Genomic DNA, 27,140 nt, shown 5'->3' on the forward strand with positions numbered 1-27,140 from the left:
TGTATATTAGCCAGATAAAAACAGTCCACACCATTGATGAAGATGTCAAGTTACTATCTGTCAGAGATCCTATATAATAAGGTATATAACAAGCAAGATAAACAAATATTGTAATGCTTAATGTCTTTGCTGCTTTGGTTTCAGAAACATTTGAGGATTGAGCTCCATATTTGTTTGAGGCACCGGTCATCACAGCTCTAACAGCTTTAGCTTGACGTTGTGCCACTTTAAAAATGATTGAATATAAAACCAGTATGACAGAGCAGGGTGCTAGAAAACATACTACAAGGTCAACAAATACCCAATAATATTTAACATAGATCACACACTCTCCATAGCATGTAGTGAATATGTGAGAAGAAAGTAAACGGTCATGAGAGTATAAACACAATAAAATGTACAACAGAAAAAATGACCATCCTATTATGATCAACAACACAGTTTTACAAACTGTGATTTTCATGGAATAAAGCAGAGGGTCAGTGACAGCAATGTACCGATCAACTGCAATGAGAACCAGGCTACAGAGTGACCCTGACATTGACATAAAACTGACCACTAAAGACACAGTGCATGCCATTTCTCCAAGATACCAACAGGAATCTATTAACTGCATGATATTCACAGGCATAACAAACATTCCCACGAGAAGATCTGCCACAGCCAGAGAGAGGATGAGCAGGATGGTGGGAGTGTGGAGCTGCTTGAAGTAAGAGATGGAGATGATCACCAGCAGGTTCAGAAACACAGTGAACACAGATACACATGAGAGAAAAATGAACAGAAATATATAAGCAGGACCTGTTCGCACCTCCCTCCTGCAAGATGAGTTGTTATCAGGAAAGCAGTAGTGAACTGTGATGTTTTGACTATAGCGTTTGCTCTCCATCTCAGTAAGACACCAGTCTGCCAATTGAAACTGATCCAGTCGTGTTGCTCAGTGATACTGAACTGGGAGTTGTGTATTTTGGACATGTCTCTTTATACTTTACTATGAATCCTCACGCTGTCACATGAGTGGCTAACTTGTCTCTGAAGTCAGGATCTCAGGTATTCAGTGTTACATTACATCATTACTTACAGCAGCAAGCATGTAAAAATATATAATAAAAATAACAACATCAAAACATTCTAGGTGTGAGCAATGGAGCTGTTTACTGCAGTGTACTATGGGTAATGTCCTGGTCAGTCATTTAATCATACAATGTAGAAAAAGAGGAATATAAGTACAGAGTGCATAACCACTTTATATGAGCATGCAATGTTTTCTGACTTGGCATGAATAAATATGAACAACATGGTAGGTATTCATAAGCATAAACAAAGATAAGTTTAAACTGGGACATTATTACAAATACAGTTTTGTCAATTTCAGCTTTGTGGTTCAATTTTGATCAGTTTTTTTCTCCTCAAATTCAGTTTCTTGGTTGATGAATTAAATATCTCTAATATCTCTCTGTAAGTCACTCCATTCACGATGTTGTATAATTCCCCTATACCAGAGGCGCCCAGTCCTGGCCCTGGACACCTACCTTCCTGGAGAGTTCAGATCCAGCATAGCTAGATCCCTAGTAACTTGAGTACCTGCACTTGGAGCTAAACTCTACAAGGTGGTAGATCTCCAGGCCCAGCATTGAGCACCCCTGCCCTAAGGCATTTGCTGTTATGCATCCTGACATGCTGCAACTTTCATATTTCACTCTGGGTCTGGTGTTCTTGGGCTCATACATTTAACATTGAGTTGAATTATAGCCAAACACATTTGTTTCATCTGAACACATTGAATTTTTTCAAGAGTTCAGATTCATCCAAATTATTGTGTGGAAATTGTAGGTGTTTATTTCTGTCCTACGTTTTTTTAGGAGAGTTGGGCTTAGGAACTGAATTGAGTTATAGTTCATGTTGTTAGAAAAGCCAAGCAGTTGGGAAAAAAAGTCCTGGAGAGGTTTTTTTTTTTTAACTTTCTGGACCTGAATTTTCTACGTTTTGCAAATCTTATAAGGTGCAGCTGTCCAGGGATGGCTTATTGTAGTTTCGTGAACTTTCCACTTGCAAATTGTCGAAACCGATACTGTAAGATCTATGCTATAGCTCTGTTCCATTTTGAGTATTCTCACATAATGTTGTTCCCCCAGTTTGGCTACTATTGTAAGCCCCATTTCAGTCACAGTCACGATCTGCAGCTGTGGGTCCCACTTAAGCTGCTCATTTCTGTCTATGTGTAGATCTTGCATGGGTCCTTATGCTCATAGTGATTGTCATGTAAGGGGGGCCTACGAATGTATCTGCTTTAGGATCTGTGTGGCATTTGCCCGCTCCCCAGGCCCTGACAGTGAACAAAGCCATTCAGTGTGTAGGGACTCAATCAGCAGCCGTTTGTGAGTCTTGGAGGCCGGCATGTCAAGGAAGGCTGCGCCTTCTACGGCGGCCGGTGAGGCTTCCGCTTCTTCTCTGGTGGCTGGGATGGGGGAGAAGGTGAGCTCTTGTGGCTGTCATCGTCGGGACCCGGGGGGCGGGTGCATGCCACAATCAGCTTCATTCTATCAGGAAAGCAGTACTGAACTGTGATGTTTTGACTATAGCGTTTGCTCTCCATCTCAGTCAGACACAAGTCTGCCAACTGAAACTGATCCAGTCGTGTTGTTCAGTGATACTGAACTGGGAGTTGCATCTTTTGGTCATGTCTCTTTATACTTTACTATGAATCCTCACGCTGACACATGAGTGGCTGACTTGTCTCTGACGTCAGGCTATCAGGTATTCAGTGTTACATTACATCATTACTTACAGCAGCAAACATACAAAAATATATAATAATAATAATAATCTTCTTCTTCTTTTGGCTGCTCCCTTTATGGATCATCTGCCTCCATCTTGCCCTATCTACTGCCTTGTCTACTTTTACACCAACCATCTCCATGTCCACCTTCACTACATCCATAAACCTTCTCTGAGGTCTACCTCTTCTTCTTCTACCCAGCAGCGCCATCTCCAACATTCTTTGACCAATATATCCACTATTTCTCCTCAACACATATCCAAACCATCTCAACCTGGCCTCTCTGGCTTCATCCCCAAACTGCTCCACCTTCACTGTCCCTCCGATTTGCTCATTTCTAATGTTGTCCATCCTTGTCACTCCCAACGAAAATCTCAGCGTCTTCATCTCCGCCACCTCCAGCTCAGCCTCCTGTCTTTTAGACAGAGCCACAGTCTCCAAACCATACATCATAGCAGGATGAACTACTGTCTTGTAAACCTTCCCTTCACCTCTCTTCTGCTATCCTTCTGTCACACGTCAGCCCTGACACCCGTCTCCACCCACTCCATCCTGCCTGCACCCTCTTCTTCACCTCTTTTCTACACTGTCCATTGCTCTGGATGATTGACCCAAGATATTTGAAGTCATCCACCTTTACGACCTCTACTCCTTGCATCTTCACATTTCCACCTGCCTCCCTCTCATTCACACACATGTATTCCGTCTTGTCTCTACTGACCTTCATTCCTCTCCTCTCCAGTGCAAACCTCCACCTCTCCAGATTCTCTTCCACCTGCTCTCTACTCTCACCACAGATTACAATGTCATCTGCAAACATCATGGTCCATGGAGCCTCCTGCCTGACCTCATCTGTCAACCTGTCCATCACCATTGCAAACAAGAAGGGGCTCAAATCTGATCCCTGATGTAACCCTACCTTCAACTTGAAACCATTTGTCACTCCAACTGCACACCTCACCACTGTCTCACTATCCTCATACATGTCCTGCACCACCCTAACATACTTTTCAGCTACACCTGACTTCCTCATACAGTACCACAGTTCCTCTCTTGGCACCCTATCATATGCCTTCTCTAGATCCACAAAGACACAATGTAGCTCCTTCTGACCTTCTCTGTACTTCTCTACCAACAATCTCAATGCAAAAATTGCATCTGTGGTACTCTTTCTGGCCATGAAACCAAACTGCTGCTCACTGATCTGAACCTCTTGCCTTAGCCTTGCTTCAGCAACTCTTTCCCTTACCTTAATGGTGTGGCTCATCAACTTTATACCTCTGTAGTTACTGCAGCTCTGCACATCACCCTTGTTCTTAAAAATGGGGACCAGTACATCTCCACTCATCAGGCATCCTCTAGTCTATATCAAGGTGCTGGAAAGGAGACTCTGACTGATAGTTGAACACCAGATTGAGTAGGAAAAAAGCGGATTCTGTTCCTGCGATGGAACAATGGATCAGCTTTTCACCCTCTCACAGATTGTTGAGGGGGCATGGCCAACCCAGTCTACATGTGTTTTGTTGACTTGGAGAAGGCTTATGACTGTGTTCCTCGATATATCTTGTGGGAGGTCTTCTGTCCTCTGGGAATCTATCTGGTCCTCTTGGAACATGGGGTGTCAGATTTACTACTCCGGGCCATCCAATCTCTGTACTCTCAGAGTGAGAGCTGTGTTTGCAAATTTGCCATTAAGTCAGATTCTTTCATTGTTAGTGTTGGACTCCAGCAGAGTTGTGCCTTGTCTCCACTCCTTGTTATGATGTTCATGGACAGGGTGCTGAGGCATAGTTGAGATCAGGGGGGAATTATGTATGGAGGCCAGAAGGTCGCGTCTCTGCTATTTGCAGATGATGTTATTTTTTTGGCTGGATCACTTGGATACCTCCAGCGCTAACTGGAGCGGTTTGCAGCTGAATGTGAAGCTGTTGGTATGTGAATCAGCACCTTCAGTTCTAAAGTCCATGGTCATAGCCCTGAAAAGAATGGTGTGCCCACTCCAGGTAAGGGGAAAGGACTTGCTGCAGGTGGAAGAGTTTAAATATCTTGGGGTCTTGTTCACTAGTGATGGGAACAGGGATCATGAAGATGCTGCAGCAGCTCGGCTCATCTTCAATCTGCCCAAGTTTAGCCACGTCACCCCACTGCTGCGCTCCCTTCACTGGCTTCCTGTAGCTGCACGCATCAGATTTAAAACCCTAATTCTTGCCTACAAAGCCAGAAATGGACCAGCCCCTACATACTTGATGGCAATGGTGAAATCTCGAACTGTACCACGAGCCTTTGGGATGAACTGGAATGTTGACTGTGAGTCAAATCTTCCAACATCAGTGCCTGACTCACAGATGCTCTTTTAACTGAAGAGAAACAAACTTCCACAGACAAATTCTCAGACATATGTCTGATTTCTCTAGTTTTTCCTACCTCTTCTTGGATGTTTGTTCTTCTAAATTTGGTTGACTCCTGTGTTTTGATTTCTTGGTTTCTTGGTCTTGCAATACCCATGAGTCATTGATAAAGTTCTGTGGGCATTTGGATCCCATTTGAGGAAACTCTGCTTTGCCACAGTGTTCTTAAAACAAATCATTAAACAACAATAAAGTAGTTTAGTATAGGATAACTTTTCCTTTGATTTCTTTAAATGTGAAGAATCTTGCAGATGGAGGAATTGATATTGTTTCACTCAATAAATTGGAAAACATTGCAGAGTAGTTTGTGGACTCTGACCAGGCCAAAACCATCAGTAAGACCAATTGTCTTTTAGGCTTGGGCCACCACTCATTGTTTCTTTTGGTGGTATGTAATATTTAATTTTAGCAGAGTATGTTGACCACGGGGATAGGCTCCAGCACCCCCTGCGACCCTGAGGGAGAAGCGGCTTAGAAAATGGATGGATGTTGTTTTAAGAGTTCTGATTCAACCAAATGTTGCCTGCATATTGTTCTACATAACTGTTCCTGCTGCTTTCTGGTCATCCCTCAGCCTCTTTTATTGACTGTTGGCTTCTCTCTTACATTACTTAACTTTAATCTGAAAGCATGTGATGGAAAATCCAGGTCCAGAATATAAATATATCCATCCATCCATCATCATTGACCGCTAGTCCAGACAGGTTCGCGGTACCAGTTGCGAGAGCAGAGAATCCCAGATGACCCGGTCCCTCGCAACTTCCTCCAGCTAATTCCCGGGGACCCCAAACCACGCCCAGGCCAACTTGGAGACATAATCCCTCCAGCGGGTTCTAGGACGACCCTGGGGTCTTGTCCTGGTAGGCCGTGCCTGGACCAAACCCACCGGGAGGAGTCCAGGGGGCATCTGGATCAGCATCTGGATCACCTCAGCTGGCTCCTCTCAATGCAGAGGAGTAGAGGCTCTACTCTTAGCTCCTTCCGGATGACCGAGCTCCTCATTCTATTGCATAGCTTGTAGCCCGCCACCCAACGAAGAAAGCTCATTTCCGTCGCTTGTACTCGTGATTTTGTTCTTTCGGTCATTACCCACAGCTCAAGACCATAGGTGAGGGTTGGGATGTAGATCGCCTTTTGGCTCAACTCCCTCTTTACCACTACAGTCCGGTACAGTGACCGCTTTACTGCTGCCGCCTGTCACAACCTACGGCCGATCTTACGATCCATCTTCCTGTCACTCGTGAACAAGACCCCAAGATACTGAAACTCCTCCACCTGGGGCAGGTCCTTTCCCCTTACCTGGAGTGGGCATGCCATCCTTTTCCGGGCTAAGACCATGGACTCAGGATTTGGAGGTGCTGATCCGCATACCAACCACTTCACACTCAGCTGCAAACCGCTCCAGCGAGCGCTGGAGTCATCCATGTGCTTCTGCCAAAAGAACAACATCATCTGCAAATAGCAGAGACGCCACCCTCCGGCCTCCACACATAATTCCCCCCTGACCCCAGCTACGCCCTGACACTCTGTCCATGAATATCACGAACAAGAGTGGAGACAGAGCACAACCCTGGTGGAGTCCAACGCTAACACTGAAAGAGTCTGACTTAATGGCGAGTATATGGAGACAGCTCTCACTCCGGGAGTACAGAGATTGGATAGCCTGGAGTAGTAGCCCCGGCACCCCATACTCCCAGAGGACCTCCCACAAGATATCTCGAGAAACACGGTCATAAGCCTTCTCCAAGTCCACAAAACACATGTAGACTGGGTTGGGAAACTCCCATGCCTCCTCAACAATCTGTGAGAGGGTGAAAAGCTGATCCATTGTTCCACGGCCGGGACGGAATCCACATTGTTCCTCCTCAATCTTTCAACTATCAGTTGTAGTCTCCTTTCCAGCACCTTTGCACAGACTTTCCCAGGGAGGCTGAGCAGTGTGATACCCCTATAATTGGCAAACACCCTCCAGTGCCCCTTTTTTAAAAATAGGGACCACCACCCCTTTTTTGCCTGTCGGTACCTATCTGCTGAATCGGGAGTTCTTCGGGCCAATCAGTCCCTAAAGGCCTCTTTCTTCAGCTTCACGGCCTCCCTCACCACCGGTGTCCACCAGGAGGTTCTTGGGTTACTGTCCGAACAGGCACCCACAAGCTTTTGGCCACAGCTATGCCTGGAAGCTTCCACAATGGAGGTTTTGAACAGGGTCCATTCAGACTCCATGTCCCCTACCTCCTCCGGGACGTGAGAAAAGCTCTCCCGGTGGTGGGAGTTGAAATCATTCCGAACAGGGGCCTCTGAAAGTCTTTCCCAGCACACCCTCACTATTCGCTTGGGACTACCGGATCTGACCATCAGTCTTCCCTGCCATCTGATCCAACTCACCACTAGATGGTGATCAGTTGACAGCTCAGCACCTCTCTTCACCCTAGTCTCCAGAACATATGGTCCCAAGTCAGATGAAACGACAACAAAGTCGATCATTGACCTTTGATCCAAGGAGCTCTGGTACCATGCACATTTATGAACATACTTGTGTTCGAACTTGGTGTTCATTATGGACAATCCACGCCTGGCACAGAAGTCCAATAACAATTTACCATTCGGGTTTAGATCGGGCAGGCCGTTCTTCCCAATCACGCCTCTCCAGGTCTCCCAGTCTTTGCCAATGTGAGCATTGAAGTCTCCCAGTAGGACTATGGAGTCTGTAGGTGGGACCCTTTCCAGAACCCCGCCCACTCGCTCCAAGAAGGCTGAATACTCTGACCTGTTGTTTGGTGCATAAGCACAGACAACAGTCAAAGTTATCCTCTCTGTGACTTTAATTCGCATTGAGGCGACCTTCTCGTCCACCGGGACAAACTCCAACTGCATGGTCACCAGCACCGCCCGGCACCTCTCACCCTGTGCAACCCCTGAGTAGGAGAGAGACCAACCCCTATCCAGGAGTTTGATTCCAGAACTGACACTGTGGGTTGAGGTGAGCCCAACTATATCTAGTTGGTACCTCTCAACCTCCTGCACAAGTTCCGGCTCCTTCCCCCCCAGTGAGGTTACATTCCATGTACCAAGAGCTAGTTTCTGCTGCAGGGGCCTAGGCGACCTAGGGCCTCCCCGCAATCTCCTCCTGCCAATATGGCACTGCACCGCTCTCCCATGCTGGACCTTGCGGGTGGTGGGCACACATGGCCTCCCCACGTTCCCTATTTGGGCTGAGCACGGCCCTATTACGTGGGCTGCCTGGCCACCAGGCGATCGCCGTGGAACGCTACCCCCAGGCCTGGCTCCGGGTACATGATTTTTTGTGCACGATATGCATGGAGAAACTTTGGATCGTGTTAGTCTGGGTCTTCACTCCAGACCTGTTCGCCCTGGGAGACCCTACCTAGGAGCATATTGCTCCCAACGACTTAGCTCTGAAAATCCCTAGACCACACAAGCCCTTCCACCATGACAAGGCCCCGATCCAGGAAGGGATATAAATATATATATATATATATATGTGACCCTCCCTATTGGGTGTTCGTCTGCCCTGGTCAGTGATGGACACCGGATTGGGATGATGCAGTTTTTATTAGCCAGTAATGAGTATGGCAACCACAGTATAAGTTTCTGTTCATACCTCGGTCAGCGTACAACACGGCAGCATGCAACCATTCTACTGCCTGAGACTACAGTAGTCTAGATACATCTCCACAATAAATCAATGACAAGACATATAATTCGTGAAAATAATACAATTACCTTTACAAATTGCTACGATCGTATAGTGGTAGAAGTGCTTGTGTTTCTATATTATATTCAGTTTTTTTAAAAGATTTATACAAGTCTACATTTTACATTCACATCAGGGTCAATTGTCACAGTATCAATATGAACTATATTTTACAGCTACATCATCCCTTTTTAAATTAGAGCAACAAAAAGGTAAAATATGAAATAGTGCCATCTGGCGGCGAACACAAAATATGGCACCCAACCCACATGGTGAACTAAAAATAAGCTAGTTAAACCAGCTAGCATTGCTGTGCTCATTCATAGCATGAAAATACATAACACGAATAGAACATACCTGTAATGAGTATGGCAACCACAGTATAAGTTTCTGTTCATACCTCGGTCAGCGTACAACTAAGGAAACAGGCTATTGTTAGCACAGTTCAGTTCAGGTTTAGCTTCGAATTTATAACTCTTTAAATAAAGCATCTTGGAAGAGCCCAACTAAGTATACTGGTCGCTGTGACATGTTTTTCACCACAATAGGGACAAAAGTCGAGCACTACAACGCTTTACATAGCTTTTGCAGTTTTGCTGAGCTGAACATACAAGGCTGTACTCACCACGGCAGCATGCAACCATTCTACTGCCGAAACTGCACCGAATCACCTATATATACAGAAACTGTAATACGCTGACCAACCAGCAGGTGGTGCCAAAACCCATTTAGCAGGAATTTCATAACATAACATTAATACAACTATTGTACACCGTTACATACACCCCCCTGAAATTCTGCTAAAATGGGAAGGCAGTATGTAGTACAAGGAAGAAATAAGACATGAAATGGAAAAGAAAAAAAAAACGTGTCTAGAGCACTGGTGCGGAAACGTCAACAATAAATTATCTTCTCTAAGAAGTGTGTGAGCATGGGATGGTACCAGGTCCCACACTCATCACAGACAAAAAGAGATGCCATTTACACCTCACACAGACTCGCACTACTTTGCTCACCAGGCCATACCGGGAAAAAGAATAAACAAAAATTTAATTTACAAGGCCATAAGGTTCCAGTCCATAAACAAAGTACAGAAACTAACCCAAGCAAAAGAGCTAGATGACTAGGGCACGTCTAAAAAAACCAAGAACAGAGCCCATAACTGGTGAAGCATTATCCACAATTCTCTGGTCTGACATTTCACAGATAAGCCTTTGTGTTGGTCTGATGGTTCTCCCAAATCTAGAGGAAACTGAAATTGCTCGGCTGCTCTGAGGCTGTGTGCAAACCACTCCACCTGATCTATCTCTGACAGTGCCCATAGGCTCACTACATGCGACAGAGTGCGTAACACCTAAATGTGTGCTGTGAACTGGGCCCTGAGATGTGCCATTGTCTGACTGTGTACCGTTCTGATTTGCAGAGTCTTTATGACTATCAGTCGACACTTCCCCTGGCAGCAAGTCGTGTCCCAAGTCATCAAATGAGCCATCAACACAACCATCTGGAGTGTTGTCATTGTCCAGTTGGTCATTTTCAGGTGACTGCATGAGCCAAACCATGGTGCGGGCATGAGAGTCTTCTTTACTGCGCACTAGAACAGTGTCTGAAACACCGTCATCTGACTGTGAAACAACAGAGGAAAATTGGCTCCCATTCTGCTCATCTGGGATCAAAAAGTCAACAGGCAGCAACAAGTTCCTATGCACAACTTTCTCTCTGCCCGTATAGATGTCTTTGATTCGGTAGACATTGATTTTGGACCTTACTGACACAACATCAAACGGAGTCGAATCCCACTTGTCGGAGATCTTCTTCTTCCCTTTTTCGCCCCGATTAGCCAACAACACTCGGTCACCCACAGCCAAAGGTGAGCCCTTAATTTTGCGGTTGTAAAGTTTGGCATGGCGATCCTGTTCACCGAGAGCATGCTTCCGAGCGATTTGCGCAGCTTCTGACAAATCCCTCCTCAGATGCTGAACAAACTCATGGTGGCTCACAACACGATCATTTTCAAGAACATGTTGGAACATGACATCGATAGGTAGACGAGGAACTCGCCCAAACATCAGAAAAAAAGGAGCAAACCCTGTCGTCTCATGGACCGTGCAATTATAACAGAACGTCAATGTTTGCAGCATCTGGGGCCATTTGGACTTGCATTTGGCAGGAAGCGCTCTTATCATGCTTCCAAGAGTCCTGTTGAAGCGCTCAGTGATCCCATTGCCCATGGGGTGGTATGGAGTCGTGTGGGATTTATGCACACCTGCCATCTCAAGCAGATCCTTAATGAGCCTGCTCTCAAAATTGGCTCCTTGATCTGAATGGATTCTTTTGGGGAATCCATAAACACAGAAAAAGTCGTTCCACAAGCGACGAGCAACTTGCTTGGCTGACTGGTTTCTACAAGGGAAAGCATGTGACATTTTCGAAAAATGATCAGTGACGACAAGAACATCGATGGTTTTTTTGTCACTCAACTCTGCAGTCCAAAAGTCGATGCATACCAGTTCCATTGGTTCTGAGGTATGAATGTTTTCCAGAGGGGCACGAGCATCTGGTTCAGGGGTCTTTCCGAATATGCATCTTTTACAGTGCTTCACATAATACATGACATCTGTATTCATGCCTGTCCAGAAGAACCTTTCACTGACGAGAGAGAGTGTTCTTGCACAACCCTGATGACCAGCTGCATCATGCACACCATGGAGAACTTGCTTTTTCAGGGAACCTGGGATGACAAATTGGAAGACGTTTCTGTTTAGACGATGATGCCTCTTTACTCTGTACAGTATGCCATTCCTGATCTTCAGTTTCTTCCAGTGCCTAAGAAGTCTAAGTACACAAGCAGATTCTGTCCCTCTCTCACGTGCAGTAGGTTTCCTGCGTCTCTGCACATAATATAGCACTCTGCTGACTGTAGCATCTTGCTCTTGCAAGTTCAGCAATTGACTGTGTGGGATGACTATGGACGGATCTTCCTGGGGTAGCTGGAGTGACGCAGGACTAATACAGGACAGTTGGGAAACACCACCATTGCAATGAGCGTCCAGAACCGCTGATACCTCTTCAGCACTAATAGAGCCACCAGAAGGGTGGAGGGGATCTTGCACCAAGGCTGGATCACCCTCCGTTGTAGCTTGGCTCTCAACAACTAAGCAGTTGGTAGTGAGGCGGAAAGCATCTCGTACAGTACCTCTGCCAACTCCATTGACCTCCTCCAAAAGAGATGTGTAGGGCTCTTTCCAGAGACGATGGCATATGCAGGACTGGACAAATGGCTCACGGCTTAAAGCATCAGCAACAGTATTTTTGGTCCCTGGAACATACTTCAAGTCAAAATCATAAGCTGCGAGTTTGGCCACCCATCTTTGTTCACATGCGTCTAACTTGGGCTTTGTTAGAACATAAGTTAAAGGGTTGTTGTCAGACCATGCAATGAAATGCTTCCCTTTTAACCAGTGGCTGAATTTTTCACAAATAGCCCACTTCAAAGCTAAAAATTCTAGCTTGTGAGCTGGGTAGTTCAATTGGGACCTGGACAACGTTTTGCTGGCAAAAGCCACAGGTCTTGCAACTGTTTCACCAGGCGGAACCTGAGAAAGAACCGCACCAATCCCATCAAAGGATGCATCAACAGCCAGAATGAAAGGCTCGTTGAAATCGGGGTGGGCTAAGGTGACACTGTGCATGAGATCATGCTTCAGGGTGTCAAAAGCAATTTGACACTCTGAAGTCCAGTCACCCGGTGAAAGCTTTGCAGGAGCAACAGTCTTCCTCATGCGAAGTTTCTTCCCTCTATGGGCTATGCCCTGAATTTTCTGGTCTGAAGTCAGTTTGAAAAGGGGTTTGGCCTTGGCTGAGCAATCTTCAATGAAATGTTGGTAGTAAAGGACCATGCCCAAGAAGGACCTAATTTTCTTCTTTGATGGTGTAACACTGTCACTTTCCATCAGATCAGATTTCTGTACACGACCAATGGCTTCCACCTTCCCAGGATCTGTCTGAACGCCTGACTCACAAATGACATGGCCAAGAAATCTTACAGATTTCTTCAGAAAGTTGCACTTTTTTGGTGCCAACTTGAGGTTGTGGTTCTTGAGGCGAGAGAAGACCATCTCCAAACGCTCCAAAGCCAGGTGTTCCGTAGGTGCAAAAACCATCAGGTCATCCAAATAGCATAGAACACTGGTAAAATTCTTATCTCCAAAAATAGCTAACATCATTCTCATGAATGTCGCTGGGCTGTTCGACAGGCCCTGAGGCATCCGATTGTATTCATGGAGGCCAAAGGGTGAGGAGAAAGCTGTGTACTTCTTGTGCTTTTCATATAGTGGCACATTATAAAAACCAGAGGTCAAGTCCATAGTGGAAAAGAAAACATTGCCTCCAAGAGCAGCGAGGGCATCTGCCTGGTGAGGCAGCGGATGTGCGTCTTTTACTGTCCTTGCGTTAAGCCACCTGAAGTCAGTACAAATGCGCAGATCACCGTTTTCTTCCAAACAAGGACTAAAGGTGACGCGTACTCACTGTGAGATTTTCTAATGATGCCCTTCTCTTCCATCTCATTGAGAGCTGTTCTTAATTTCTCATACTGGCTTGGCGGCACTCTGCGATAGGGAAGGCGAAATGGCTTGTCATCTACGAGATGTATCTTATGCACAAAGTCAGTGGCTTCCCCACAGTCCATCTTGTGCCGTGAAAAGATTGACTCATACCTTTCAACGAGTCGCAGAAGTCGATCTTTCCATAGGTCAGACACTTCACAGGCATCCAGGTCCAACTCCTGCAGCCCAAGCGTCTCCAAGACCATTTTTACCTCTTCACCAGACCTTGCTAAAGGAGTGTCACGAAGAGACTGAGAGCGAGCCTGAATGCTAACAGGCTTAGACAGATCCTCCACAGCGATACAAGGAAATACATCCGCAAGTTTTGTATTTCTCTTCAGCGTCACAACTTTACTAGTAGGGTTGATAATTTTCATGGGTAGCCATCGGTCTCCCCACATGGGTGTGATGACCCTGCCAACCAAAACATTCTTTGGCCTACACCTCGATTGGGTTGGTTCAACAATCACAGTGCTGCCCACTGATATGGTTGTCGACTCCGGCAGTTTGCCCCAAACGAGATGTTCACATTGTGGCTGCAATGAGATGCACTGCTTTAAACTTAATGTCCCAATTTTGTCAGGTACAGTCTCACCTCTCCACCTTTCAGCATTAGAAATGAGAGAAAGGAATTGATGAACATTGTCATCTCCAGCACCACTGGGTTCTGACATTATCCGCCAGTAGCTATCTGACTTCCGCATAAACTGAATGAGTGCCTTAATGGCATTGCTGCCCAGTATCATGTCATCAGTTTGACCAGGGACTACAAGCACTGGGATGAGCATCCTGCAATCATATACAGTCAAATCCACATTATACAGAGCTTTTGGAGCAACACTTTGTCCACCACATCCAATTATGATGATGTCATCAGCAGAATGTCTCTCCATATCAGGATTTTGCTTTAGAAGATGTGACTCAGCAGATTCACTCAATGTGCATGCCATGGAGCCACTGTCGATCATGGCTCTTAACAGGACACCTCCTGTTGCAGTGACTGTTGTATAGAACAAGCTGTCTGATTTCTGAATCCTGTGCAAACTTTGAAATATGACTGTTTTATCCAAGGGTGTAACAGAAGTAAAAGACCTGTAAACTGACTGAAAATCATCTGAAGCATCATTGGGAGGGTCAAAATCAGGATCTGCACCGTCCTCCCCTGGATGCAGATCTACTAGTTTTCTGACACATGGGAAGGAGTAGACTTTCTTCTCTCTGGACAGCTGTTCCTGGCGTGAGCAGGTGAATAACACTGAAAGCATAGCTTATGTTCTCGGCAATGAGAAAAGCCAGAATGTGTAGCTTCACCGCAGACTGTGCATGGCATGCTGTTTAAGCCAACAATTCTAGGCAGTTTTGATATATTCTTGTTGCTTATTTTGGACTGCACTGAATTTGACCTCTCCGACAGAATTCTCTCCAACATGCCAATGACACGTTCGAGAGCAGTGGATTCACTTGGTTTAGGTGGCTGGTGATCCTGGGTCTCCATTGGTGATGTTGTGGCTCGAGACAGTTCCACTTTGTTCACAGCTAATCTTTCATTAGGGGCTGCAACAGAAGCATTCAATTTCAAACACATCTCAGAATGGTATTCATCTAACACATCTTGAACCTCTTCGGCAGACCACTTGTCAATTGTCTTTGATCTGAAAGTCAAAGCAAGCTCTTTGGAGGGACAGTTTCTAATGAACATGCGTGTCACTTCTGTGCTCGGGCACTCAAATGACTTGCCCTGTTCTTTCAGCCGATCAACAGCAAGGTCTACAGCCTGATTGAGCCTGAGCCAGTAATCATATGCATCCTCATCAGCCTTGGGCAATGTGGAGTAAAAGTCTGCCAATGGGAGAGGTGAGCATGGGACAGAATCAAAGTGCTTGCGTAAAAGACCATAAATGGCCTCTGGATTCTTTATCATATCAATGCCGCAGTTTCTTGTCCCAAACTTGACAATGTCCTTCGCTCTCCCTCTAAGGTGTATGAGTATCTCTTCAGCTTGTTGCTCTGTCGCAATGTCCCCTTTCCTAATGTAGTTCCTCATAAGGTCTTCCCACTCACGCACTGTCACAGAATCTGAGCCATCACCCCTGAAGTTAGGTGGATCCTTTAATTTCCTGTGGGACACAAGCTGGACTTGCGACCTATCAAGACTTTGTGTATGAGTTACATTTGGAGTGCCATGTGCAGCAAATGTACCAGCAGCAACAGCATGTGGTGGGCTAAGGTGAGTAATGATGCTGTCTGCCAATTCCTGACCTATACGCTTAATTACATCACTCATTTGACTAAGCACATCACTGGACTGGAAGGCAGTGCTTGGGGTTGATGTGCTATGTACCTGAGGATTAGGTGCGGCAGCAGTGAGTAGGTGCTGAGAGGGATTCCTACTCTCACTGTCTAAAGGAACCCCAACTGGAATGAGATCATCCCCCACAGCATGTGTGGCACCCCCTGGAACAGGACTGCCAAACTGCAACAACATAGGGGTCCCCAAAACACCTCTGCCCCTTCCCACCCTTGTGCTTAAGGGAGTGTGTGAATGCTCACGAGTGAAACTCATCAGAACACCAAGTAAAAATACAGATTTAAAATGAGTGAGGGGAAAGAAAAAAAATGGGAAAAAAAATTTAAAAATTCAAATGCTAAATCAGTCCCTACGAAAACAGTGAATGTGTCAGTCCATCTACACTGTGCACCTGGCTCCACACAGACAGAGGGCAGCAGAACAGGTCCCGGTTCAGCATGAAGATCATCAAAGACGGGTTCACGGCACCAATGTGACCCTCCCTATTGGGTGTTCGTCTGCCCTGGTCAGTGATGGACACCGGATTGGGATGATGCAGTTTTTATTAGCCTGTAATGAGTATGGCAACCACAGTATAAGTTTCTGTTCATACCTCGGTCAGCGTACAACACGGCAGCATGCAACCATTCTACTGCCTGAGACTACAGTAGTCTAGATACATCTCCACAATAAATCAATGACAAGACATATAATTTGTGAAAATAATACAATTACCTTTACAAATTGCTACGATCGTATAGTGGTAGAAGTGCTTGTGTTTCTATATTATATTCAGTTTTTTTAAAAGATTTATACAAGTCTACATTTTACATTCACATCAGGGTCAATTGTCACAGTATCAATATGAACTATATTTTACAGCTACATCATCCCTTTTTAAATTAGAGCAACAAAAAGGTAAAATATGAAATAGTGCCATCTGGCGGCGAACACAAAATATGGCACCCAACCCACATGGTGAACTAAAAATAAGCTAGTTAAACCAGCTAGCATTGCTGTGCTCATTCATAGCATGAAAATACATAACACGAATAGAACATACCTGTAATGAGTATGGCAACCACAGTATAAGTTTCTGTTCATACCTCGGTCAGCGTACAACTAAGGAAACAGGCTATTGTTAGCACAGTTCAGTTCAGGTTTAGCTTCGAATTTATAACTCTTTAAATAAAGCATCTTGGAAGAGCCCAACTAAGTATACTGGTCTCTGTGACATGTATTTCACCACAATAGGGACAAAAGTCGAGCACTACAACGCTTTACATAGCTTTTGCAGTTTTGCTGAGCTGAACATACAAGGCTGTACTCACCACGGCAGCATGCAACCATTCTACTGCCGAAACTGCACCGAATCACCTATATATACAGAAACTGTAATACGCTGACCAACCAGCAGGTGGTGCCAAAACCCATTTAGCAGGAATTTCATAACATAACATTAATACAACTATTGTACACCGTTACATATATATATATATATATATATATTTTTTGTTAGAACAAAATTCTGCAGAGGTTTCTTTACTTTCTGGACCAGATTTTTCTACCTTTTGGAAATCTTGCAAGATGCAGTTATCCAGGGATGGCTAACTGTAGTTCCATGAACTTTCCACTTGCATATTATTGAAAATATTATCAATTTACAGTTGTTTAAAATCTTGCTATAGCTCCATAGCTTTTTCAATTTGCGTGTTCTTAAATAATGTTGTTCTACAGTACTTTAGGAAGCTCATTCAGCTTCACCACGAATCCCAGCTTACTTGTACTTTTAGGCTCCATGTGGATTTTAATTGGGCTGTGTAGGTTTTGTCTGGGCTTGGGCTTATAGTGGACTTTTTAAAGAGTCCCCAGTTGCAATATAGTCAAGAGCCCATGTTAGGTCACAGTCGTGGTCCAAATCTGTGACATATTTGTGGATTGACAGTTAGGCTACAATTGTAAGCCATAGTTAGGTCACAGTCATGGTCCCCATTTGACTTACATTTTTGGATCTCCAGTTAGATTTCAGTTCGGTTTAACTATGTCTTGCATGGGTCCTATTTGACATGTAATAAATACATTTATTTTTACATATAGTTTATTTCAAACAATAATAGACTTATGTTCCTGGTGATTGTCATGTAAGGAGGGGCCTGAAAATGTGTCTGGTTTAGGATCTGTTTTGCTTCGTTTTTTCCTTTTTTTCTCTATTTTTACGTTCTTTCTCTCTTCTTTCGCTTGTTCTCTTAATGTGTTCTTTTGGAAAAAGTTATTGCAAACCATTTATATAATTAAACCAAACCAGCCATTAGGAGCTGTACTTTTTGTACTTCTGGTGCCGGTCCCAAGCCCGGACAAATGGCTTGTGCCAAAACTATCATACGGATCACAAATATGATTGCCATACCAGATCAGTCGAGGCCCGGGTTAACAACGACCGCCTCCGGTCCTGTTGACTAGCAGGGTGCGGTCAACAGCAGTGGACTACTGTAGGTCGAAGACCATCAAAGAGGAGAGGAGGAAGGCGGGTTAGAATGCATCGAGAGAGAAGGAAAGGCAGGAGAGTGGAGGTTAGAGTAGGGACTCTGAACATAGGGACAATGACTGGTAAAGGCAGAGAGCATGCAGACATGATGGATAGAAGGAAGGTAGATATTCTGTGTGTTCAGAAGACCAGATGGAAAGGAAGTAGGCCAGGAACATTGGAGGTGGATTCAAACTGTTCTATCATGGTGTAGAGAGGAAGAGAAATGGAGTAGGGACAATCCTAAAGGAACAGCTTGGGAAAAGTGTTCTGGATGTAAAGAGAGTGTCAGACAGGATCATGAGCCTGAAGTTGGAGGTTGATGGTGTGATTTTGAATGTGGTCAGTTCATATGCACCACAGGTTGGTTGTCAGTTAGAGGAGAAAGAGGAATTTTGGAGTAAGATGAATGAAGTGGTAGATGGTGTCCCTAGAGAGGAGAGATTAGTGATTGGTGCAGACTTCAATGGACATGTTGGTGAAGGGAACAGAGGGGATGAAGAGGTGCTGGGTAAGTATGGTGTGAAAGACAGAAATGCGGAAGGTCAGATGGTTGTAGATTTTGCACAGGTGGATTATATCCTTAGCAGGAGATGGAGATTGTAAAGTGGTGCCAGGGGAAAGTGTAGCAAGGCAGCATAGGGTGGTTGTCTGTAGAATGAGATTAGAAACAAAGAAGAGGGAGAGAGTGAAGACAGAGATAAAAATTAGATGATGGAAGCTGAAGGAGGAGGATGGTTGCAGGCAGTTCAGGGAAAAATTGCAACAGGCCCTTGGTGGCAGTGAGGAGCTACGTGAGGACTGGGAAAATACAGCTAAGGTGGTGAGAGAAACAGGCAAGAATGTGTTGGGTGTTTCGTCTGGTCAGAGGAAAGAAGACAAGGAAAGTTGGTGGTGGAATGAGGAAGTCCAGGAGAGTATTCAGAAGAAGAAGGCAGCTAAGAAAAAGTGGGATAAACAGAGAGATGAAGGAAGTAGGCAGGAGTACTGTGAGGCTAGTCGCATAGCAAAAAGAATGGTGGCAAAAGCAAAGGCTCAGGCCTATGATGAGCTGTATGAGAGGCTGGACAGTAAAGAAGGAGTAAAGGACTTGTATTGTTTGGCTAAACAAAGAGATAGAGCTGGAAAGGATGTACAGCAGGTTAGGCTCATAAAGGATAGAGAGGGAAATGTACTAGTGAGTGAACAGAGAGTGTTGAGTAGATGGAAGGAGTACTTTGAAGAACTAATGAATGAGGAAAACGAGAGAGAGAGGGGGACAACAGGGGGAGAGATAGTGGATCAGGAAGGTCAGAGAATTAGTAAGGTGGAAGTGAGGGCAGCTTTAAAAAGGATGAAGAATGGAAAGGCAGTTGGTCCAGATGACATACCTGTGGAGGTATGGAGATGTTTAGGAGAGAAGGCAGTGGACTTTTAAACCAGGTTGTTTAACAAAATCCAGGAGAGTGAGAGGATGCCTGATGAGTGGAGAAGCAGTGTATTGGTCCCCATTTTTAAGAACAAGGGTGATGTGCAGAGCTGCAGTAACTACAGAGTTATAAAGTTGATGGAAAGTGGAAGTCGAAAGTGGAAAGGTGAAGATGCAAGGAGTAGAGGTCATAAAGGTGCATGACTTCAAATATCTTGGGTCAACCATTCAGAGCAATGGACAGTGCAAAAAAGAGGTGAGGAAGAGGGTGCAGGCAGAGTATGTATGATGTATGGTTTGGAGACTGTGGCTCTGTCTAAAAGACAGGAGGCTGAGCTGGAGGTGGCGGAGTTGAAGATGCTGAGATTTTCGTTGGGAGTGACAAGGATGGACAAGATTTGAAATGAGCAGATCAGACGGACAGTGAAGGTGGAGCAGTTTGGAGATGAAGCCAGAGAGGCCAGGTTGAGATGGTTTGGACATGTGTTGAGGAGGAATAGTGGATATATTGGGCAAAGAATGTTGGAGATGGAGCTGCCGGGTAGAAGGAGAAGAGGTAGACCTCAGAGAAGGTTTATGGATGTAGTGAAGGTGGACATGGAGATGGTTGGTGTGAAAGTAGAGGAGGCAATGGATAGGGCAAGATGGAGGCAGATGATTCGCTGTGGCGACCCCTAAAGGGAGCAGCCGAAAGAAGATTTATATAATTAAACCAACAGGGGGACTGAAGTTTTCAGCCTTGCCCTTCATTCACAGAGACTTTCCTGAATCTTGTGATGAGATTCTGTATTGTAAAGCATGAAATAGATGAAATAGCTAAAATCCTTGTAAAGCCTCCAAATGTTCTTTTTAAACTGCTTACATCACCTTTTTAAGATGTATTTTAGAAAATTTCACAACAGTCCTAATATTAAATGGCTCCTGTCCAAACATTTTAAAATTAGCCTTGCTCATCAGTATAAATAGAGAGAGAGATGGTACAATCTCAGAAAAAAAGGTACGACACTGTCACTGGGGCAGTACCCTTTTTGTCATTGTGGTGGTAGCCTCAGAGGTACATCTCAGTACCTTTAGTCAGGGAACATAACTGTACCAGAATTCATCAAAATGATATTTTTCTAAGTTCTACTGACTCCACACACCCCAACTTGTGTCCTGGCTTTTTATTTTATTGTTCTGTTTTAAAACATTATAGTATAAAAAGTAAGAAATATCTACTTTTCCACTAGGAAAAACTTTTTAGGCACACAATTGGACCTTAAAACCGCTGTTGCACCTTCAAGGGTACACTTACATTGTTTGCACATTGATGAAAGATCATGTACCTGCATGGTACCTTTATTTCTAACAGTGTATATCAAAATCATTATCAGGACTACACAGTGCGGCAACGATGTTTATCTCGTTCTTATTTAAAATGTAGATCAGTCATGTTAACTGTTTTAAAATAAATGGCACAGTTAGAAAAAGGACAATCATTATTTACTCTTATTTACGTAAACAGTTTTAGGTTAACATCAGATGCTTGTAGCTGACCTTGAGAACATCCATTTCTTTAAGTCATTACAAGAAAGTTCATTTTGTTTTTTGCTTTATTTATTGAAAGTCATTGTTCTCCGACTAGACCTGTAGATTTCTCATCATCCTGTTGCATTTAAAGGTCCTGTTTGTCTCTATTACATCTGCATGGCACTACATTCAGTTATTTTCCACAGTCACAACTGTATGTTTATACAAAACATGAGGGCTTCTTATTCACCAGGATAAATGAAGTGCAAAAAATCAGGAGCATGATAAGCTCCAAGTTACATTTTCAGTGAGGTCAGCATTTAGCCTTCTGTACAGCCATATTTTAAAACTGTATGCTGATTACAGCATGCCAGATGTAGCATATATCATTTGTGTACCAGCACCAGCAAAGTAGATTCAGCATATGAATATATGATCATCTCTATTTGGTGCTATGAATTGATGCCAGGTATAATAGCTGAAAGTTAAACATGCTTTGGAAACAAATTTAACCTTGAAGATGAATATACAAATATTTTACAAGTTAAAACATACTTCATTGATGCTCTGAACCATGGGTAGAAAATGGCATATATTAGTGGATTGAAGGATGAGGTCATGTATATCAGCCAGCTAAAAACAGTCCACACCATTGATGAAGATGTCAAGTTATTATCTGTCAGAGAACCTATATAATAAGGTATATAACAAGCAAGATAAACAAATATTGTAATGCTTAATGTCTTTGCTGCTTTGGTTTCAGAAACATTTGAGGATTGAGCTCCATGTTTGTTTGAGGCACCGGTCATCACAGCTTTAACAGCTTTAGCTTGACGTTGTGCCACTTTAAAAATGATTGAATATAAAACCAGTATGACAGAGCAGGGCACTAGAAACCAAACTACAAGGTCAACAAACACCCAGTAATATTTAACATAGATCACACACTCTCCATAGCATGAAGTGAATATTTGAGAAGAAAGTAAATGGTCATTAGAGTATAAACACATTAAAATGTACAACAGAAAAAATGACCAGCCTATTATGATCAACAACACAGTTTTACAAACTGTGATTTTCATGGAATAAAGCAGAGGGTCAGTGACAGCAATGTACCGATCAACTGCAATGAGAACCAGGCTACAGAGTGACCCTGATGCTGACATAAAACTGACCACTAAAGACACAGTGCATGCCATTTTTCCAAGATACCAACAGGAATCTATTAATTGCATGATATTCACAGGCATAACAAACATTCCCACGAGAAGATCTGCCACAGCCAGAGAGAGGATGAGCAGGTTGGTGGGAGTGTGGAGCTGCTTGAAGTGAGAGATGGAGATGATCACCAGCAGGTTCAGAAACACAGTGAACACAGAAACACATGAGAGAAAAAAGAACAGAAATATATAAGCAGGACCTGTTCGCACCTCCTTCCTGCAAGAAGAGTTTATGTAAGGAAAGCAGTACTGAACTGTGATGTTTTGACTATAGCGTTTGCTCTCCATCTCAGTCAGACACAAGTCTGCCAACTGAAACTGATCCAGTCGTGTTGATCAGTGGTACTGAACTGGGAGTTGCGTCTTTTGGTCATGTCTCTTTATACTTTACTATGAATCCTCACGCTGACACATGAGTGGCTGACTTGTCTCTGACGTCAGGCTCTCAGGTATTCAGTGTTACATTGCATCATTACTTACAGCAGCAAACATACAAAAATATATAATAAAAATAACAACAACATCAAAAAAGTCTAGGAATGTCTTGGAATACCCTCAACCCGTTAATTAAGTTCTGTGTGCACTTGCATCTCTCTTGAGGTAACTCTGCTTTCTCACAATGTTCTTAAAACAAATCATTAAACAAATAGATCAAATAGCTCAGCATAGGATAGCTTTTCCTTTGACTTCTTTAAATGTGAGGAATCTTGCAGATAGACGAGTCAATATTGTTCCACTCAGGATTGACGGCTTCAAAAAATTAAAACCATTGCAGGCTACTTTGTGGTTAATGAGATATCAAATGCTCAAATGCTAAAGGGTTTAGATCTGGACTCTGACCAGGCCAAAACCATCAGTTAGACTAATTGTACTTTGGGCTTGGGCCACCACTCATGTTTCCTTTTGTGATACGTAACATTTCATTTCAGCAGAGGATGTTGTATTAAAATGGCTCTGATTCATGCAAATGTTGACTGCACATTGTTCTGCGTAACTGTTCCTGCTGCTTTCCTCAGCCTCTTTGATTGACTGTTGGCTTCTCCTTTACATTCCTTATCTTTAATCTGCAAGCATGTTGTGGAAAATCCAGGTCCAGAAAATACCTCCAGGATTTTTTTCCCCAATAACTCTTTTGATTAAACTTAATTAGAGAAGCCAAATATTTGGAAAAAAAGTCCTGGAGAGGTTTTTTTATATATATATATATATATATATATATATATATATATATATATATATATATATATATATATATTCTGGACCTGAATTTTCTACCTTTTGGAAATCTTGTAAGGTGCAGCTGTCCAGGGATGGTTAATTGTAGTTTCATGAACTTTCCACTTGCATATTATCAAAACAGATGCTGTAAGATCTATGCTATAGCTCTGTTAGATTTTGAGTGTTGTCACATAATGTTGTTCCCCAGTTCTTTAACAAGCTCCTTCACCTTCACCATGAATCCCAGCTAACATTTACACTTCGGCTCCATGTGGGTTTGAACTGGGCTGTGTAGGTTTTGTCTGGAATTGGGCTTATAGTGGACTGTTTAAAGAGTCTCCAGTTGCATTATAGGTAAGAGCCACAGTTAGGTCACACTCATGGTCCACAGCTGTGACACATGTGTGGATCCCCAGTAAGGCTACAATTGTAAGCCCAATTTCGGTCATAATCATGATCCGCATTTGTGATACAGCTGTGGGTCCCACTTAAGCTGCTCATTTCTATCTATATGTACATCATGCATGGGTCCTTATGTTCCTTGTGATTGTCCCATAAGGGGGGGGTACAAATGTATCTTCTTTTGAATCTGTGTGGCATATGCCTGACCCCCGGGCCCTGACAGTGAACAAAGCCACTCAGTGTATAGGGACTCCCTCAGCTGCCGGTCGCGAGTGTTGGAGGCCGGCATGTCAGGGAACACTGAGCCAGCTGCGGACACAGCCAGAATCCCACTGACTTCTCCGGCAGCCAGCCAGCCTCTCTGGTAGCTAGGTTTTGGGGGGGGGGGGGGTTGTGGTGTTAGATCAGCCCCCGCCACACTCTTGGCTCTCTCCCTGACATCCTCACTGAGGTTCGTCGCCGCAGGGTGTTTGGGCCTTGCCTTCTTGCCGACTCTAGTGGCTGTCATCGTCGGGACCCGGGGGGCGGATGCATGCCACAATCAGCTTCATTCTATTTTCTTTTTTCTCCATATTTACCTTCTTTTTCTCTTCTTTCGCTTGCTCTTGTAACGTGTTCTTTTGGAAAAAGGTTTCTTCTGCAAATCATTTATATAATGAAACCACCAAGGGGACTGAAGTTTTCAGGCTTGCCGTTTATTCACAGAGACTTCCTTGTTCTGTACTGAGGAGTGTGAAAGAGGTGAAATACCTTAAATCCTTGTAAATCCTCTGTATGTAACATTGTTTTTTAAACTGCTTACATCACCTGTTTAAGGTGTGTTTTAGAAAATTTCAGAACATTCCTAATATTAAATTGCTCCTGCCCAAACGTTTTTAAATTAGGTTTGTTCATCAGTATGAATAGAGAGAGATCATCAAGATCATTATCAGGACTACACAGCGCGGCAATGATGTTTATCTCCCTCTTGCTGAATATGCAGATCATTCATTCACAGTCAGCAAAATGACAATCAAACACCTATTTACATAAACAGTTTTAGGTTAACATCACATGCTTGTAGGTGGCTGTGAGAACATGAGTTTGTTTAAGGCATTACAACATTAAGTAAACATACAAAGTGCATTTTGTTTTTTATTTTGTTTATTGAAAGTCATCGTTCTCCGACTAGACCTGTGGATTTACCATCATCCTTCTGCATTTAAAGGTAGAGGGTGGCTGGCATCAACAATTAACAATGAAACATACACATATAACGTCATTTATTGCCCTATTGTCCTGTTGGCCTTTATTGCATCTTCATGGCACTACATTTAGTTATTTTCCTCAGTCACTCCTATATGATTATATAAAATGGCCAGGCTTCTTAAGCACAAGGATATATGAAGCATACAAAAATCATGACCATGATAAGCTCCAAGTTACATGTATTCAGTGAGGTCAGCATTTAGCCTTCTGTAAAGCCATATTTTAAAACTGTATGCTGATTACAGCATGCCAGATGTAGCATATATCATTTGTGTACAAGCACCATCAAAGTAGATTCAGTATGTGAATATATGATCATCTCTATTTGGTGCTATGAATTGATCCCAGGCATAATAGCTGAAAATTAAACATGCTTTGGAAACAAATTTAACCTTGAAGATGAATATCCAAATATTTTACAAGTTAAAACATACTTCACTGATGCTCTGAACCATGGGTAGAAAATGGCATATATTAGTGGATTGAAGGATGAGGTCATGTATATTAGCCAGATAAAAACAGTCCAGACCATTGATGAAGATGTCAAGTTACTATCTGTCAGAGAACCTATGTAATAAGGTATATAACAAGCAAGATAAACAAATACTGTAATGCTTAATGTCTTTGCTGCTTTGGTTTCAGAAACATTTGAGGATTGAGCTCCATGTTTGTTTGAGGCACCGGTCATCACAACTTTAACAGCTTTAGCTTGACGTTGTGCCACTTTAAAAATGATTGAATATAAAACCAGTATGACAGAGCAGGGTGCTAGAAAACAAACTACAAGGTCAACAAACACCCAGTAATATTTAACATACATCACACACTCTCTGGAGCATGTAGTGAATATTTGAGAAGAAAGTAAACGGTCATTAGAGTATAAACACAATAAAATGTACAACAGAAAAAATGACCAGCCTATTATGATCAACAAGACAGTTTTACAAACTGTGATTTTCATGGAATAAAGCAGAGGGTCAGTGACAGCAATGTACCGATCAACTGCAATGAGAACCAGGCTACAGAGTGACCCTGATATTGACATAAAACTGACCACTAAAGACACAGTGCATGCCATTTCTCCAAGATACCAACAGGAATCTATTAATTGCATGATATTCACAGGCATAACAAACATTCCCACGAGAAGATCTGCCACAGCCAGAGAGAGGATGAGCAGATTGGTGGGAGTGTGGAGCTGCTTGAAGTGAGAGATGGAGATGATCAACAGCAGGTTCAGAAACACAGTGAACACAGAAACACATGAGAGAACAAAGAACAGAAATATATAAGCAGAGCCTGTTCGCACCTCCTTCCTGCAAGAAGAGTTTATGTAAGGAAAGCAGTACTGAACTGTGATGTTTTGACTATAGTGTTTGCTCTCCATCTCAGTCAGACACCAGTCTGCCAACTGAAACTGATCCAGTCGTGTTGTTCAGTGGTACTGAACTGGGAGTTGCGTCTTTTGGTCATGTCTCTTTATACTTTACAATGAATCCTCACGCTGACACATGAGTGGCTGACTTGTCTCTGACGTCAGGCTCTCAGGTATTCAGTGATACATTACATCATTACTTACAGCAGTAAACATACAAAAATCTATAATAATAATAACAACATCAAAAAAGTGTGAGTAATCGAGCTGTTTACTCCAGTGTACTATGGGTAATTTCCTGGTTAGTCATTTAGTCATACAATGTAGAAAAAGAGGAATATAACCACAGAGTTCATAACCACTTTATATGAGCATGCAATGTTTTCTGACTTAATATAAGTAAATATGAACAACAAAGTAGGTATTCATGCATTTCCTCC

General features: G+C 43.4%; 2 protein-coding genes and 1 long non-coding RNA gene across 3 annotated transcripts; all 3 read right to left on the reverse strand.

Moving 5' to 3' along the window:
* Positions 1–16,334: 16,334 nt before the first annotated feature.
* LOC119266054 lies at positions 16,335–17,153 on the reverse strand. Its single transcript, XR_005131836.1, has 3 exons — positions 17,128–17,153; positions 16,860–16,918; positions 16,335–16,366 (listed from the first exon to the last, which is right to left on the reverse strand). It is a non-coding gene; the product is annotated as an uncharacterized LOC119266054 (long non-coding RNA).
* Positions 17,154–21,722: 4,569 nt separating this feature from the next.
* On the reverse strand, positions 21,723–22,745 carry LOC108433194 (trace amine-associated receptor 6-like). The gene has a single exon (XM_017707633.1). The coding sequence runs from the start codon at positions 22,743–22,745 to the stop codon at positions 21,723–21,725; it is 1,023 nt and encodes a 340-aa protein (XP_017563122.1).
* Positions 22,746–25,689: 2,944 nt separating this feature from the next.
* Positions 25,690–26,712, reverse strand: LOC119266005 (trace amine-associated receptor 6-like). The gene is made up of 2 exons (XM_037547434.1): positions 26,244–26,712; positions 25,690–26,048 (listed from the first exon to the last, which is right to left on the reverse strand). Exons 1-2 carry the CDS (start codon positions 26,710–26,712, stop codon positions 25,690–25,692), a joined length of 828 nt encoding a protein of 275 aa, XP_037403331.1.
* Positions 26,713–27,140: the final 428 nt, after the last annotated feature.

This window comes from Pygocentrus nattereri, chromosome 18, assembly GCF_015220715.1.
Source record: "Pygocentrus nattereri isolate fPygNat1 chromosome 18, fPygNat1.pri, whole genome shotgun sequence".
Lineage (NCBI taxonomy): Eukaryota > Metazoa > Chordata > Actinopteri > Characiformes > Serrasalmidae > Pygocentrus > Pygocentrus nattereri.

Coding starts and splice junctions, on each gene's coding strand:
- LOC108433194 (XM_017707633.1), bottom strand. CDS start 22,745: ATGGAGAGCAAACGCTATAGTCAAAACATCACAGTTCAGTACTGCTTT.
- LOC119266005 (XM_037547434.1), bottom strand. CDS start 26,712: ATGGAGAGCAAACACTATAGTCAAAACATCACAGTTCAGTACTGCTTT. Junction 26,049..26,243: donor TGTCTTGTTGATCATAATAG/GCTGGTCATTTT, acceptor TCATTTTTAAAG/TGGCACAACGTCAAGCTAAA.